General features: G+C 42.7%; 1 protein-coding gene across 6 annotated transcripts in view; it reads right to left on the minus strand.

The window, feature by feature from the left end:
* Nucleotides 1–18,070, minus strand: part of MDM2 (MDM2 proto-oncogene) — a 43,581-nt gene that overhangs the window by 10,436 nt on the left and 15,075 nt on the right. Inside the window, exons 1-9 of one of the 6 annotated variants that reach the window (XM_075057840.1) lie at nucleotides 8,039–8,145; nucleotides 7,583–7,659; nucleotides 7,308–7,380; nucleotides 5,044–5,118; nucleotides 4,542–4,675; nucleotides 4,334–4,383; nucleotides 2,990–3,057; nucleotides 2,737–2,830; nucleotides 206–363 (exon numbers count right to left, since the gene is read on the minus strand). In XM_075057840.1, coding sequence (XP_074913941.1) covers nucleotides 206–363; nucleotides 2,737–2,830; nucleotides 2,990–3,057; nucleotides 4,334–4,383; nucleotides 4,542–4,675; nucleotides 5,044–5,118; nucleotides 7,308–7,376 — 648 coding nt within the window. In that variant the 5' untranslated portion in view covers nucleotides 7,377–7,380; nucleotides 7,583–7,659; nucleotides 8,039–8,145. Of the gene's footprint in view, nucleotides 1–205; nucleotides 367–2,736; nucleotides 2,831–2,989; nucleotides 3,058–4,333; nucleotides 4,384–4,541; nucleotides 4,676–5,043; nucleotides 5,119–7,307; nucleotides 7,381–7,582; nucleotides 7,751–7,797; nucleotides 7,901–8,038; nucleotides 8,152–18,070 lie in introns of those variants that run through there. The other 5 variants (XM_075057834.1, XM_075057836.1, XM_075057837.1 and 2 more) reach the window with 5 other exon arrangements.

Below are 18,070 nucleotides of genomic sequence, written 5' to 3' on the forward strand. Positions count from 1 at the left end.
CAAAATTTCACTTCAGCTTTGTCAGCACATCTTTGAAAGACCCCACTCCACCCACACACCAACTTTTCTTTCAGCCTCTTTTCCTTCCTCAGACACCACTGAAGGCACTGCTGCTTTTAATTAAGAACATGATGTTTTAAGATGCATATTTGCACTTGTGGTATCTGCAAAATTTGTACCACAAAAAAAAAATATTTTGACTTACAGGAATGGAAAGAGAATCTGTTGAATCACTGCTATTGCTTCTTTCATGGCACAGACCACTGACTACACACCATGAGAGACTCTCATCAAACGTCAACGAAATGCTGTCTGACTTGTGTCGTTTTCTTCTGTCACTACGCAGGTCATCTGAAGAATTTTCTTCTGGGCACATTCAAGAATTTTTATTACTCCAAAACCATCTATGCAGTATGCAGTTTTGAATATTCTTAACAGAAGCTTAAAATATAATTTACGTATATAGGAATTTAGGATTAATAAAGTCATTCAGCATTGTTTTATGGGGAAAAAAGTAAAGGCACCAAAAACTTTTTTAAGAAAGACACAGTAACACCAAGAAACATGAGAAGTGTGAAATATTCCTGAAGTCAGTATTTCAGGGGCTGGCTGTCCCCGCTTGTCCCATCAGTACAGCTTGTAAATGGCAGTCTCCACATGCAGGAAATAAAATAACTGCAAATTTGGAAGCATTTTTACTCCCACTTCACACACGACACGTTAAAACCCCTCCTAATTTTAAGAAATACAGTTAGGATCTTGATTGTCCTAGCTCCCTCTACAGTCAGTAGACAGAAAAGCACTTTCAGAGGGCTGCTGAGTCCAACCCAGAATTTGCAGGGAGACAGAGCAACTAGCTCCCCAGGTCACATGCATACGAAGGACCTCATGCTAAGCAAGGTAAGTTCAAGTTTCAGATACCTCAACAAATTTATCAGTTAATAGTTGCACTACATGTAATTGTATTTACTCAACAGGATTTTTGTAACAAACCTTTATGACTTTCACCACACACTAGCAAGAAAACCTTCAAGGCATACTATGTAAAAATTGAACTCTGAAAGCATTGCTTTTAGCTGTGCCTATTAAATATGCTTGATTTGAAGGCAAAAATACAATGCTTTTTAAATACATCACGTTTTGAAACAACCACCTACAGCAGCATAAGGAGTAGGGGGACAGCATTTTAGGGGTAGGCAAGTCAAAATTCAGCTCCACTGACTTTCAGAGTGTTCAGTAAGAAACTACTTTATTAAAAAAGGCATTGCAAAGTCAGTATAGAAGTGCAGCGGAGTGAAAACTCCCCAGGAGACCTGACAACTTTGTTCAACAGACCTGGGTAAGAGCCTGCTGCCCCACTACAGGTGCCTTTTGCACCCACCCTCTATTGCCCAGCTTCTCCCTTGCCTTGTAAAACACACCCTGACAATCCATGAGTCTTCAAGTCTTGAATCTTTCATTGTAAAAGAAAAGAGAACAAAACACTTGTACATACTTTGAGACTTCTCTTACTTTCCCTTGGTGCTTCTTGGCTCAGCCCCTCTCATTTCTTTTTCCGCCCTGAGAGCCCCACCAAATTTGGTGCCCCCAGGCCCAAGGGTTGCTCCTGTCCATCGTTGTCCTCATTTAGTTGTCATGGCTCCATGCTGTACTGATACTGTATCACCACAAGGTTTCTATACACTATATAAGCGGCTCCAAAGGAGCCGCTACCATCCCAATTTAACAAGAATAGTGGTTTAAAAGGAAGATTTCCTATAAATTAGAAAAAAAGTGTATATAAAAACACTATATTAAAAGAACTTTTAAGGTTGTAACAAACTAATAAACGGATGCAAAGACAAGAGTTAATCATCAAACCTACAATAAGTAAGCACAACACAGGACCTTATGTGCTCTGGGTCATGCCTAAATATTACAGGTTATGATGTTTAACCGAGACTTTCCATCCTTTCACCAGTTTTTGTTACAACATTAAAATGTTCTTTTAATTTAGTGCAAACCGCTCAGCAACGCAGCACAGTGTTTGGACTGACTAACATAACCGTGTCCTATGATGAACACAAAAAAATACTACAGAAAAGCTGAGGAACTGAAAAATGCTACCGAACAACTGAAGAAAAGGAAGTTCTATGCAGGGACAGAAGGCCATCACTGCCCAGGTAATTACAGCCACCAAGTCATGAGGTAACAGAAGTAACTGATGGAACTAACTAATCTATGAAATTCCACAGAATATTATTTAAGTAGAACTGTAGAGAACACTTCCAACATACCCAAAATCATCCCATGTTACTACCAGACCTTTGACGTCTGCCACCAATTGAAATCCAATGAAAACTTGTTTTAGAAGGCAAATAAAAAAGTAAAATTTTGTGGCTGTCTACAGAGGGAACTGAAATTAATTTGACTACATCAGTCTATTACAAACAAAAGTGTTCTCCTCATGAAGATAACACAGCTGATTAAGTCCTGCTGATGTGAACAAGTTTGAGATCTGTGGAACAAGTTATTCCATCATCTTACTAACAGTTCTAAAGGTCCAAACTGTAACATGATACTGGAGCAATGCAAGGAATTGCGTATTTCTTCCAGACTGAACATTTTGTTTTAGATAAGCAGAGAAACATGAATAGTATTTGTCAGCATCTTTCAAAGTCAGTAAGGCAACAGAATGTACTTCTTTCCCTAAGTGGCCATGCTACTGGAAGCTCTGCATCATAAATCTGCACATACCAGATTCGCTGTGTGTTCTCCTTCTAGAAGACGTAGTTGGTCGGGAAGTCACGTTTGATGAAGTCTGCTTCTCATCTAACTCTTGCATAGTTTCCTGGTTAACAGAAATACTGAGTAAGCCTGAGCACGAATATGAAGTAAAAGGCTAGAATCAACTAGTTGTATCTAAACCATTGACACTATCATAAAACACTAAATAGAATTTACATTTCGGAACATTTATTTGGAGGAAAAAAGAAAGAAAAAAAATCACCGTAAGAACATTTTCTTCTTCAAGCTGAAATCTGGCATCATCCTCAGGTGTGTCAGCAAGCGTAGACTCTGAAACCAAACCAAACACCGTAACACAGCACAGTAGAAAGTCAATTTCAGGCTCAAAAACATGAGAATAAAAGCAAGGGAGAGAAGTTAACTGTGTGCACAGCATTTACAAAGTAAATTCTAAACTTAAAATCCAGATGTTTTGCAACAATGGAAAAAACCAACCCTGTCCCTTTGCTTTTCAGGTGTGTGCAGCACTTCCCCTGTAGCTTAGCTGAAGCGGTAAAGTTGGGAGGAAGAAGAAATCTCAACCACAGAATAGCTGAGAATTTTATTACAAATGCCTTCAAATGAAGGCTGTGCATTAGCTGGGATTCTGCAGGTATGAAAGAATATAGGCAGGAAATATTTTACACTTCTTTGTCTCCAAAGCTTATTTTACTAGCTATTATCTTATGGGAACACGGAATTAAAAAGACATTAACTGGAAGAAAAATTAACTGTGGTTAATTATATGTGCTTACTATCAGACAGACACTGAATTAATAAATTATCTTTCGAGAATTTGAGAGGTAATTTAAGTTTGCAAACATAAAAATAAGGGATAATAAAGAGAGCATGTTTTGCATCTTCAGCAGCTGAACACTTGCCTTTAGGAAGAATCAGAAACAAAGGGTGTCTTAATATGGATTTAGAAGCCAATTTACAAAATGGCTTCCACTGTTTAACTTCTGGTTCACTCCTTGTATTACTCAGAAATTACAGCTATATTGAATAACAGCACTCCATTTATGGAGTGGCTACCCACAAAGTTACTGCAAGGCTACGTTTTTAAGTATAGAGATCTTTTATAACAGGACTCAAGTGTAGCTGAGGGTGACCAGTTCTAAATGTACTCCAGATTCAGTTTTGAAAACTAAAACAGAACACTAACAGAAAGAATGAAAAACATTTGCCCTCACTTCCAAGTTCAAGAAGCTAATTTTTCATATTAAAACTTTTTATGTTGTTGAGGGCTTTATCTGTAAGAAATACAAGCAAACAACTAATTTTTCAATTTAGTCCTCTTTGTGTTCAGCTCTGATTGTGCTTATTCTGGTTCTAGTCTGACAAAAATTACCCAAATGCTGTTCAGAATTTTTTTTTCTCACCAAGAAGAAACAGTGTTTGCTCTGATTCACTATTTGTGATCGATCTGGACAGTAGTGTGTAAAGCCAAGTAGCTCATTATGGAGAGATCAATGTTATCTGATCACTACATGCAAGATGCGTATGTAAGTTGTATTTTTCCCTACTGCCATTTCCCCAAACAAAAGGTCCTCCCAAACTAGCTTACCTTGTTGATTGATTGCTATCAGATTTCTGGAAATCATTGAATATAGTCTCCTTAGATGGGGATAAAGAGAGAGATGTTGCAAGTTAGCTACGCGTAATTATAAAAGAGAGCTTACCATCTTTGAAGATACAAAGAGTTAAAAAAGGCCATACGCATTATGTTCTCCATCATTTCACAACCAGACTCTCAGAAAAGAATCCCATTTTACCTGTGTTCTTTTACTGAAAAGCTTGTTACTCCAAATAAATCCCCCAGGAGATCATTTGCACAGTGTACAATATGTTGCTGTTTTTCATCATATAATTGTTTAGACATAATATATTGTCCAAGATAGAATATTACCTGTAAAACAAATGACATACAGACATTAAATACCCAGGTTCTGTTGTTTCAAGTTTAAGCGCAAGAGAAAACACATTAAATTCATTGAGATTTGCTCTTCTCACTTTGCCTAAACTCCCCCTGAGCTGCAACTTTCATCTATCATTCCCCAAGTACTCTGCTATTCTACCGACCACCAGATACTTTTGTTCAGATTTTGAGAAACCTGCTAAACACCACCTAACAAGTCAGCAGGACAATAAGAGTAATATCTTGTCTCAACATCTTCTAGATAAGCTGTGAACTACACTGCCCCCCATTCACCCAAGACAAAAGAACGATCTATCTGTACTCACTGTAATGTACTTTCAGTGATTAAAAGTTCTCACCTCCTTCATAGTAAAAGTGTCCTTTTCTGCACCAGCTAACTTTAACAACTTCAACAATAGCGGCTTTGGTTTAACCTGTGTGGGGAAGAAGAAAAACAGTATGCACCAGCTGTTCACCAAACAAAACACTATACAGGTTGGCTTCCTCCTCCTGTATTAATCTGATATACAAACACACAACTACATTAAAACCTAACTGCATCCAAGTTTTTTACTTTGCAAATTTAAACTTAAAAGCAAATAACACAAACCCAATCATACTAAACTTCTCAAACACTGTACATCTTAGCTCAAATCCTCATCTTCCACTGGTACATACAGATTCCTCGATTTGAGCTACAGGATTCATCTGGTAGTTCCAAGGACAAGGCTGGGTCCTGGAGAATTCAGCTTCACTCCTTTGCTCCTTTACAGCGACTCCCAAGGAGAAGGGAGGAAGGCAAACGGACCTTTGTGACTGTCTGTCAGGTCCAGAGTGCAAGTCACAAACCAAAACACCGGTCCACCTCTTTCCTAGTCTCTTCCTGTGACAGTTTCTGGGACTGCGGTTTTGTATTTGCCAGGTGGGCTGCGTTACCTCTGAAGACTTTTTTTAGCTAGGATAAGCACACTCTGTCCTTTCCACTGTATTTCCACCACTCCCACCTCTGCAATGGCCTCCCACCCACCCACTGTGCCAGCAGAGTATATCTGCAGTCAGTCTATGACAATTTCTGAGGTAGGAGGAAAAGTTTAAAAAAAAAAAAAAAAAAAAAAAAATCACTTCCCCCCCCCCCCCTTTTTTTTTTTCTTCTTGCCAGAGCAATGTCCTGATCCCATCCACTGCACTGTTCCACAAACAACTGTGCCAGTACCAGTGCAGGAGATGAGAACAAGCTGCAGGGGCTGCCACAGCTGCAAAGAAAATGCCTGTGAAGCCAATGACGGTTCGCAGTGCAGTATATTCCAGTATTGCCACTTCAACAATAGCATAACCATTCTAAGAACAGGCTAATATTTAGCTATCCTAATATATTTCCTAGAATAAGAAAGAAATATTCTAGAAAAGAAACATTTTATAGGAAAGTATGAATAACATATCACAAGACAAGGAATAAATGCTTAAGGGAAGGGGGAAAGGTCGGGATGGGACTTCCCTACATTCCATTTCAAGTATCTGCTAAAACCAACGTTAAGTTTTAATGCATTAACAAGAGATTAGTTGCAAGAATCGCACATAATGAAAACAATAAACAAGCCTGTGGACACCGTTAGATGTCTATTCACCCCTTCCTAAGTGCTGAATTATTTAGAGCATGCAGCATATATTACACTTTCAAAAAGGAAGCAAACAGTAACTTATTCAACTACTAACGACACCTGAGCATAGGAAGGCAAAGCACAGTTTCAGATCTCTGAATCCACAACTAGACTCATGGGTTCAGATCCTTTTACTCCCCAGCCCTCTCTCCCCGACTCCTGCAAGTATGAAGTTCTTCTGCCTGGTAGCATCACATTATGACAACTTAAAAAAAGAATAAACAAATGGAAAAAACCACCAACTTTGACCAGTCTGCTGCTCTGTTACTTTGCTTTTCTGAAGTTCTGCTATCAGTCCACACTTTTAAGCTTTACCCTTCTACAAAAAATAATCCAGTTCAACTGTCATTGTACACACACTGTTTTTAACTCATATCTCAGATATAACACATAGGTTTCCATCCTCAGCAAAACTTGCCTAGAAAACCAGGACAGCAGAACTGTCACTGTATGATGGAAAGCCTGGATATACAAAGCTATAAACACAAACGAAGACTCTTATTACAACTTGCTTATGAGTTCCAAGAGGAGGAAGTGAAAATGCCAAATTTGAAACCCTTCAGTTGCAATGACAAGATTATTTCACAGGCAGTGTACGTTTTGCACAAGAGAGGTCTTCCACAACTCTTCAGTTATGAACCGTTAAAAAATTTCCACCACAAAATACTTACTATGATTCAATCAGACCATAAGATCCTTTTTTTTTTTTTTTTTTTTTGAAAGAAAGCAACCTGACCATCAGAGGTCTCCAGGAAACAGAGTCTAGACCTAAACCATCAGCCTCAACTCTCACCACGAATAAGAAAGATTTCCTTCAGAATTACAGAATCAGAGAGACCATCTTCGCCGGATTTCCTGGCTTCTCTCTAACCATCGCTCGCTGAGCAAAGCTGCCCTTCAGAATTAGCAGGTAAAAAACTCTGCAAAAAGCATGAAAAACCGGCGCGTCCAACGGAGCTACTGACCAGCGCCTCTTGCTCCGAAGCGGTGACAGAAGAGGCATCCGTAAGGGAGGACATCTTGGTATTGCACATTTGCCTGCAATTAAGGAGAGAACAACCTCAAAACGTGGAACACGGCTACACAACCCGGGTGTCCCCCTCCCCCGCACAGAGACACCCCAGGGAGGGAAGGGGGGGAAGCGCACAGACACACACACACAGACACACACACACAGACACACACACACAGACACACACACACAGACACACACACACAGACCCCGGCGGTGCCCGCTCACCTCGTCCAACCCACACGCCGAGCTCCGGCTGCAGATTATCCGGGCCGAGTCGGGCCGGGCTGGGCCCTTATATAGCGCTGCCAAGAGGAGGCAAGTCGGGGCTTAGCTCCTCCGCCGGCCGCGGCCCGACATGCCTGAGCATGACCGGCGGCGCTGCCGAGTCACGGCGGCGGGGGAGGAGGACGAGGAGAAGGGGGGGGGCGACGCTGACTCACCGCGCCCGTCAGAAGCGGCGGCGGGGGGAACACGACGACGACGGCGGCGGCGTGAAGAAACAGCCCCGTCTCCGCGCCCCTTGTCCCCGTCCTCCCTCGCCTCAGCGCCGCGCCCCGAGCGAACGCCCCGCCGTGCGGCAGCCGCCCCTCCCCCAGCACCCGGGCCCGCTGCGCGCCAAAAGCGAGCTCCCAGCGACCCCCCCACCACCCACCCACCCAGCGAACCGGGATCCCCACGCACCACCAGCCGCTCCCGCTCCGCTGCCCGGCGGGCGGAGGAACCGGGGAGGGCCCCTAGCACGCCGCAGCGCGCTCCGCGCCCAACGCCGCCATTTTGAGCGGCGCGGCTCGGCGGGTTTCCCCTCAGCGCCCCCTAACGGGCTCGGGGCAACGGCCTGCGCCGCGCCGCGCGCACCCTGAGGCGGCGGCTCCTCTCACACCAGGCGGCTGCGAGCGAGCGACCGACCCCGGGGCTTTAGGGGATGGAGGGGCAGAGCCCGGCCCCGCGGCGTCGGGCGGAACAGAAAAGCCGGTGCCCGGGCTGAGGGGGGGAAGGCCTGGCAGCAGCGAGAGGGGCTGGAGGGGAAGGGACGGCCGGGCTGCGCTTTGCCGGCGGCTTTTTCTTGTCTGCGTCGCTCTTCTTTCTTGCCCGTCGTCGCTTTTACCCCCCCCTCCCGACCGTGTTTACGGCCGCTCCGCAAAAACTGTGGGGTTTGTGGCAAACAAAACATGTTGTGGCAAACAAAACATGTTGTGGCTTGTGGATGTGAGGTGTTGAGACAGAACTGGAAGAGCAGGCCTTGTTGCTAAGAGCGAGCCCAAAAGAGTATGAACGTTCCCTACAGAGCCCCACTTTACTAAAAATCTGAAAAAAACCTTGCATCGATGTCGATCATCTCTCTGGCTTCCCCTGGGACACGTGTGGTGCTGAGGCGCAGCCCTGCTCACGCGGGATGAGGCCATGCAGCCCCCCGCCATTGGCAGCTCTCTGGACCCCCGCTTCGTGAGCGCCGTGTCCGAAATGTAAGACCTTGTTTGGGATTAAAGAGCCTTAAGGCTTCTGGTGGCAACCTTGTGCTTCTGTAAATCCAGCTGCAGCATGTTAGTGACAGAAAACTTCATTATGTCAATTTATTTCGAGGTTAATAACGGCAGAGACCCTTGCTTATAGTCCACATAAATTCGGGGACACAATAGTAAAAGTGTTGGTTGCCTGGCTCATTGGTAATGACACCTTTGGATACTAGTTTGATTTGCAATGCTCATTTGTGCCCTTTAAGTTGTTTTTCCACTGATCTTTAGGAGAGGAAACGAGGAGATAACTTTACATCCAAAGAGAATTGGAGGCTGTCATACTGTCCTATGTGCCTGTCATTTCCCATTCTATACTTTTGAATATCTTTTAAGTGTAGGACATTTGGAAGTATGTTATTTTGATAGGTACTAATTGCTACACTTAACTAGAACTGGTTAGTTTTTAGTCCGATTCCCTTTTCTAATTTGCACGTTTTTTTCTTTGCCCATGGTGACATTTTAAAATCATATTTGAATAGTGAAAAGACTTGGTAGAGAACATGAGTGCTCCAGATAGTGTTTAAAGATACGCTAGAGCAGAGTAAGAGCATAATGCTAATTTTCCATGACAACTAACTTGTCCAAACAGGCAGTGGATAACTGCCTGGACTTGTCCATTGGCCAAATATAGATTCTCAGCAACCATGTCACCTTGTAAAAATTCCAGCAGTGGTTTAAATCTAGATATGTGTGTGATGACGGATTTTCAAGACGAGCTTGTTATCCCTGTTGAGCATAAGGCTCAAGGTCTAGCGGGGGGACAGAGGAGAGGCTGCCAGAATTTTGCAAAGCAAGCTCACCTCCTGTTAGCACTGGAATTTCAAGGCAAACAGAAATCTGGTTTAAGTGGAATGTCCTGCCACAGGCCAAGTCAGATAACTGCTTATTTTCACCCAGCACCCCAGTTGCTGAGATCCTTAACTAGCTAGCTTGCTTCATCATTAGGAGAAAATTCCATCTACACAAAAATGCAAGAGGAGAGAAACGAATGGCTACACTCAGTTGACGTAACACTGAACAGCGGTATTATCGATACTCAGTCTTGTCCTGATGTGGCATGAAAACTATGTAACTCCTATACAAAATGCATTTTACTGAGCTGAAGCAAAACAAAACCAGAGCGTTTATGTAGTTCTCCCAAAAATATATCACATTGTTAAGCCTAGTCTTAAGCATGGTATCATTTTGCTAAGGCTGTGTGGAAATTAAGGTGCTTTTTAAATTAACAACAAATTTTCTACAGTCCAAGACTTGCCACACTGGTAAATAGGACTTTCTTTTTCCACTTCTCAACCAATAAACATCTTGTGACCAACGACTTTGAGATTAAATTGGGATTCTTTACATAATAACTTCCCTTACCCATTCATTAACTGCTAAGGATAAAACCAAACAGTTTCTGTCTAGAACTTTTATCTGTCTTCAAGGACAATCTCTCTTTTCTCAGACAGACTAATCTCAAGTAAGGGGAGGCTGCGAGCAGGTAAAATATGCTGTCTGTACTTGCTCGGGGAGATAGGAGGGTATTTTCTGACACGCAGTGCTGCACTACTTCTGTCCTGTTTGCCACTAGTTTGTCACCAATACAGCACATGCTATGTCATCAACATGCATAATTATTTTCTTATGCTTGATAATTCAGGACAAATATAATTAAAAAGTTTTACTTGACGGGTGAGTAATAAGCTTGTATAGTTATGAGAGCTGATTTCCCCACTATTTCAAGGTCGTAAAAAGAAAAGGAGACATCGCTATGGCAAGACCCCACCTGTATATTTTATTTATAATGCTACAGAAAATATCTGGAGCAGATGCAGCCCAGCTGCCTTAACTGGAGATACTCACTTTACATTGTGGTTAACTAACATGGTATGAGACCCTTTTTAATATAAATTCAGATTCGAATTGTAGACGTTTCATTGTTTAATGCTTGCAAGCTAAATTCTTTTCTGAGATGCATCTGGTCTACCTATAGGCCCATATGCCAGAGGAAGGATAGGTCGCTGTGCTGCAGGGGTGCCCAACTCAAGTGAACGACGGATGGACCATTAAAGACTTCAATTTCAGATTTTAGTTCCTCACCGTCACTCTTTTTTTTTTTTTTTTCCTCAACCTAGTCAGCATCCAGCATATAGATGGCATGGTCCGAAGTTCCCAGATGCTCATCAGAAGCAAGGGTGGCCAGGGTTTGTCAGGTCTCATCTCCAACCCATTTGCTGCTTCTTGGCTATCAGATAGGTTAGCCTCACATGCTGTCTATCAACTGCTCCCAGACAAAAAAAAAAAAAAAAAAAAAATTCAAAAAAAGCCTCTGGGGCCTTACATTGTGCTGATGTATCCTTTCCAAAGCCTCAGACTGCATCTCTATTAGTGTGACACAAAGCTGTGATCAGTCATGTGCTGCAGATTGTCAGGCACTGCAGGATAAGAGGACAGAGGAAAAAGGATGGCGTGTGTGGCTTAATGGGGCTTTCTGCCAGTCTGCTGCAGCCGTGACCCTGCATGCCAGACAGTGGGTCAGTACGCTTCTGTACAAATACAAGAGAAAGAATTTTGTTGTTGTCTTGACATTCCTGTTTTGTTGTGTAAGAAAAAGCACATTGATAAGAAATCCTCATGCCAGTAATAGCATACTCAGCTCAGAGAACTTACACTTAATAAGCTAAGACCTGTCCCAATGGAGAGGTGTCAGTACCACCACCAGAAACTTCTTGCTATAAATGACACCCAAATTCTACTAAATGAAAAGGGGACGCAGCCTTCCTGGGGCCAGTTTTGAACAGGCAGTAATGACAAGCAGGAATCAAAAGCAAGGCTCGTAGCAGCAGTGGGAACCCAAAGACCCCTCGCCATGCTATTGCAGCTATTTAACAGGGAACGCTAAGCTGTACTTTGCTGTTAAACTTGTGTTTTTCTGGTGCACAGGAGCTGTGTCTTTGAGCTGCCCAGGGCTGCACCGCCCTTCCCAACAGCCCCAGCTGCTCTGCGGACTGGGTGGCACAGGAGGCGTTCTGCAGCTTCACCTGCGTGCGCACCTTGGGCTCAACTACCTGCGGAATTTTACGTGTGTTTTCGATAGGAGAGTGGCAGTTACCTATGTTTCCATAACTCCAGATGCAACCTCGTTTATTTTTAAAAATGTAAAATCACCTCAGGTGGACTGGCAAAGATGGTCTCAGACAAAATGTTTTTCTAGCAGCTGTTCACGAGCTCCTACCTCCCTCCCACAGGCATTCAGTTCAGGTGCGCCCTGCTCTTGCAAGCGTTAACTACAAGCTGCTTCAAAACCACCTGGAGCTGGAACAATCCCACATCAGAAGACAGAAGTTCTTCTGCTTTTGTTTAGTGGGTGTACTCATTCCTTCATGCATCTGGGAGACATTGGCAGTCTGTCTGCCCAAATCTGATTCCTATTTGGTAGCAGCTCAACCAGCCACAAGCAAAATAAAACAATAGTGTATGCCTTCTGAAGGGAGGCCAACTGGCAAAAATGTAAACCAATTATCTTGAACTTCTGCTTAGAAGTGCTCAGTATCTAACAGGGAATGAAAGGTTTGGGTGTTTTTTTTCCCCATCTAGTTTTCTGTTTAGTCCTCACTTTTGGAGCTCATGGGGTGATTCTAAAGAACTGAAAGGGAAAAATCTCAGGAAAAGGCTCTTCTTACTCTCAGTACTTTTGGTTAGGAACACCACTGAGTGAAGAAACAAAGAAAGGTGTTTTAATTCTACTCTTGTTAAGCAGGGGTGAAGTATGTTGCTAGATTGTGACCATTTCCTGCTTTACTAATCTGTAGCTGCGAAAAGGAAATAATCCAGTGATCTCTCCTTTTGTAGGAGTACTTGATTGCATGTAATTAGATCAGAGAAAGCCTCATTTTAACAATGGTCATCTGCCTTGTTTAAGCAAACTAGGATGACCCCTGTTCAGTTTAGAACTATTCTATTAATCCAGTGTTCATTTGTCATTCAAATGTACTATTCAGTCTAGCACAAAATATATTTCTGTTACAGGGAGGGGCTCAGAAGGGTGTGTGGGTTGTGTACAGGCTAACAGGACTCATGTGGAAGACTGAGATGTCTTTCAGAAGCTCTTGAGGAAACACTCTGAAATGTATTCACAAAACACATTTCTGTTCCAGGGAGGGGCTCAGAAGGGTGTGGGGGGTGTGTACAGGCTAACAGGACTCATGTGGAGGACGGAGATGTCTTTCAGAAGCTCTTGAGGAAACACTCTGAAATATATTCAGGGGCAACCTAGATCTAGGAGAGGCTGAGAGCAAACATAGCATGCAATCCAAATCCAGTCTGTTTAGGATGCCATGTATGGACAGAACTACAGCTGATGATGAGGTCAGGCCTGAAGTACTGTTAAAGTCAGGCTGCAGTTTGGGTTAGAGATGAGGAAGACAAAGAAATGGTTTTAACTGTCTGGCTGTTACTTAAACTTTGTTACTAACAACAAAACCCAGCAAGGTGTTCTATTACACAAGCAGCTTCTTAACTCAGATCCCTTCTGTGCATCTGATCATGTATCTCCTAGAATTGTCCCAGCCTTGCTAAACCCATTTGTCAACATCTGCCCTTGCTTTCTAGCTGCCTGTTATACAAGGAATATAACCTTTATTTTGGACCACAAAGTCTCTATAACATCCTCCCTTGCAGACCTTCTTGTGGTCTGCTCCACAATTTAATGTTTGGTCGATGCAGTCTTACTGACTGGTGTATGATTTTACTTGATGCAGAATGAGATATCCATTCCTGCGAAAAGCCTCAGCACTCTACTTTTGTTAATACGATTGATTTTGCTGCTGAATTACAAAGTCACCTTTCTGCTGATATCAAATGGCTCTCTACTTTTGGGAGCGTAGCTTTGTCAGTACAGCTTTTAACATACAGCTTGCAGCATGTTTAGTTAAAACAACAATGCTAGTAGCTAGATAAGTCGTTTGGAGCATTTGCTAGAAGCATTACTAGTGTCTGGGGTAGGCTCAACTTGAAACCTTGAACGTTAATTTGAGTAGTTTCCCTCCAAGAATTCCTTGCCATCACAAACAGGGCTATGTTACCAATCTTGGATGTATCTTCCAAAGCCCGCTTTGAAAGTGGATTTGCTGAGGAGAGGAGTTTCCTTGAGATTAAATCTACCCCAAATCAGGCATGGATCCATATACCTCCTGAAATAAACTGATGTACCTTGCTAAGACATCCTTCTGAAGAGCCACATTGCTTTCCTGGCTACCCGATCTGCGTTTATCTATATGTCTCTCTTGATTCAGGTGGGTCCTGATCATATGTTGCCTCACCACCTAGCAGTTCACATGCAACTACTTGTTGCCAAGCAAGAAAAGTTTTTTACAGTGTCCAGTTGCCTGCCTGTGAATTAGTACTTGTTTAAACACAGACATAAAACAGCATCTAAGTAAGGAACACATTCATGCCACTGAAACAGAAAGGTTCTCTCTGTGGACTGAGGGAATAGTGACATGAGCACAACGTATGGGAGGGAATTGGTGCAGTTTTACTAGGAGGGGGGCTGTATCTGTGCTAGTTCTGTCATCTTTCAGTGACTATAGTGATACGGACTTTTCTGACCAATATACAAAACTGACATTTCGTTGATCTGGTGAAGCCCATAAACTCCGATGTTCACAGAAGGCCTGGAGCATCCTGAATCACAGTCAGCAAATCAACCCGAACTCCACTTGAGAGCCAAACCAAGAAGAGGAGTGAATCCATGGGCTCCTAATAGTGAGTTTGCATGCACCGCATTGCTTTCTTTGTAAACAAGCAAACCCAAATCACTGCTGTTGTGGTTTAACCCCAGCCAGCAATAAAGCACCACGCAGCTGCTCACTCACTCGCCACCCGCCCCAGTGGGATGGGGGAGAGAACTGGAAGGAAAAAGGTAAAACTCATGGGTTGATATAAGAACAATGTAATAGAACAGAAAGGAAGAAACTAATAATGATAATAATAACAATAATAAAATTACAATAATAATAAAAGGATTGGAATATACAAAACAAGTGATGCACAATGCAATTGCTCACCACTCGCCGACTGATGCCCAGTTAGTTCCCGAGCAGCGGATCCCCCCCCAGGCCAACCCCCCCCAGTTTATATACTGGGAATGACGTCACATGGTATGGAATACCCCTGTGGCCAGTTGGGGTCAGCTGTCCTGGCTGTGTCCCCTCCCAACTCCTTGTGCCCCTCCAGCCGTCTTGCTGGCTGGGCATGAGAAGCTGAAAAACCCTTGACTTGTTATAAACACCACTGAGCAACAACTGAAAACATCAGTGTGTTATCAACATTCTTCTCATACTGAACGCAAAACATAACACTGTACTGGCTACTAGAAAGAAAATTAACTCTATCCCAGACGAAACCAGGACAACTGCATAACTTTATGTCCAGACAGTGGTTATTCAATCCTCTTGCCCTTCTGCTTCAAAATGGTGGCTGTATTTGGTCTGACTGAAAGACTCTCTTATGGGAAAGAAACAGAAGAAAAAGGCAGGTTTTCTAGATCAAGAGCTAGTGCATATATGCACAAGAATGACAAGCTGGCGGAGTAGAAAATAAATTCACCAATGACTCCCAGACAGCTACAAACTTATACAAAGTTTTCCTTTTACCTAGCTGGCAAAGTAGTCTGAGAGACAGTGCTTTGCATCTCAAGCATATTGAGCTTTACACAGAAAACAGGCTATACAAGAGGGGAAGTCACCTTGAAGCAATGGTCTTGTGATCTTTTAAGTTTGCGTAGCATAATGAATATGCAGTAAAGTTGTTTTTTTAATTATTTATTATGTTTCCAGTGGTATATTAGTGTTCTGATTTAAAAAAAGATCCAAAGGGAAGGAGATTTACATATGACATATACAGAAAGCCTGCTTATGAGGTAGTTGTAGTGGGCCACACATTATACTTTCATCTTGAGTGATCTTTTCCCAGATTTCTTCTTCTAGCAGTAGTTGGAATCGGAGGGTTTAGATTTCTGAAATATCTCAGAACTTGCACCCTTCATTTTTATTTATGGCTGGTTGTGTGATTTATTTCCTCCAGCCCACATGTGTAGCTCTTCTGTACTTGCACCTCCACAAAGAACGTAACTAGTCATCTTGCTATCCATTGGCAGTAACCTGGCAGGACTGCCAAAGTACCTTATCAATATGACATAATCATATTAATGAATGTTAAGGATGTGATAAAAGCTGTTTATTCACTGATGTTCTTAATGGTCCTGTTTGACCTGTTCCTTCCATTGATCCTCAAGGTTTGTGCCTTGCTCTCAGAAAGGCTACCTAAAACATGGGAAGCAGCTATTTAGCTTCAGCATTTAGGCTCCATCTGTGCATCAGTTGTATCAATTTCCCATTCTGCAGCGACTCACAGTTCATCTTACAGGTCTTTTTTCCTATTCAGATGTCTGACAAGAAAGAGCTGGGGAAGTAGGGACTAAACCTCATCTCCCAGAATTAGTGGACTACTACTGTCAAGGGAGACCAAAGCAGGAAATATTTCTGTGCTGTAACAGAACAGGCAAATGTCCCTAAAGATCTTGGAGATCTAAAGATCTCTGCAAAAATTATTTGTCCTTCAAAGGCAATCTACTATAGAGAAAAGCCTTCTGTGGAAGATCTGTAACAGGAGGTGCAAGGGGTTAAGCACAGGCACTCAGGCCCTTCCAAAGGCCTGGACAACTTTAGGGAACAGAGCTGGCTAAGGAGATAGCTGGGTGTTCCTGGGAGGAGTTCTGTGACCCAGGGAGATACAGCAGGGAGTTCTGCCGCAACAGCCTTCATGATTCATCTGCTTGTGCCAAGCTGGGTGCCAAGGCCCTGGAACATGACAGTCACAGAGATCAAGGGGAAAGCTCTCATACATGTTTTCCCCCTGAATCAAGGGAAAAGCTCCCATACATGTTTTCCACTCTCACAGCTGCAGTAAGAAATGCTAAGAAAGTGGGATTTTGGCATTCTGGAGTTTTGGTGCCAGACACTGGTTGGGACGACCAGCACTGTCTTGAGCTTCTTTTTTTACATTCACCTCTGAATTTCTCCACTTTGTCCCCTATGGTATTTTTCTCCCAGTACTTACACACCACAGAATATTTAATAAATATACTATCTAGACATGTATGAAAAAAACCAAAAAATAGTTTCATGCAAAGACCTTGCAAAAAACCAAAAAATAGTTTCATACAAAGACCTAGCAAACTATTCTGCAAGTACTCTTACATGTCCTAATTTTTGGTAATTACATGTGAAAATGTTTGTAGAATTGGATCAATAAAGAAGCATATAGCAAGAGGGTTTATTCCTTTTTATAAAGTGTTTTAGTATCCATATATTTAATACCCTGCCTTTCTTATTTTAGAGCTTTAGTTGTTCATAGCTTCCACCTGAAAGCCAGCTGGTACTGGTTTCTACTACGTGGCATGTTTTAGCCTGAGGAGGATTCTGATGGGTCCAGCTGCACTAGAGAAACTTGTACAAGGCAGGTAGTTCTTGCCCCTGACTTGTTTTTATTACCATAATAATTTTTTTTTTTTAAACTAAATATGAAACAGGAAAAGCATGGGGAATCCCCCACCCCAACTGCCCTACAAATTGAAACCTCTTTCTAAGTACTGGTTGGCAATACAGATCAGGATGACATCCACAGCCTTTATCAGGAAGGCAAGGTTTGGAGAGAGAGAGTGAAAGTATTACTCCAAATGGTGTATGAATTTTTGAAGGATGTGTGTGCCATTAAGCTTGTTTTTCTGCCACCTCCCCTGGCTCCATTAGCTGGTCTGACAGACATTAATTACCTCTGTTTACAAGCCTTCAGCCTTAGACCACGCTGGCTCTGTAAGGAGGCTTGTCCGTGAAGGTTTGTTGCTGATCGTGCCATCTGGTGGAGAAAAGTTTTTTTTTCCATCTGCAGCACGCAAAGAAAGGCTCTTAGAAATACAGGGAGAAAACTTGCACAAACCCACCGATGCCACTGGAAAAGCAGGGCATAAACTAAACTCTGACTGCAGATGAAGAAGCCACGCAAAATACTGGTCTGTGCTTTGTTTGGTTCCATTGTATTAATATCTTGTTTATCTCTTGCCTCCAGAGAAAGCAAGTGCATGGGCTTTTTGGCATTCCTTCATTCAGCTGGTTTCACTGGGTCCATCTCAGCATCTTAGTTTAGACCACCCCTG

The sequence above is a fragment of the Buteo buteo genome, chromosome 26 (assembly GCF_964188355.1).
Source record: "Buteo buteo chromosome 26, bButBut1.hap1.1, whole genome shotgun sequence".
Taxonomy (NCBI): Eukaryota; Metazoa; Chordata; class Aves; order Accipitriformes; family Accipitridae; genus Buteo; species Buteo buteo.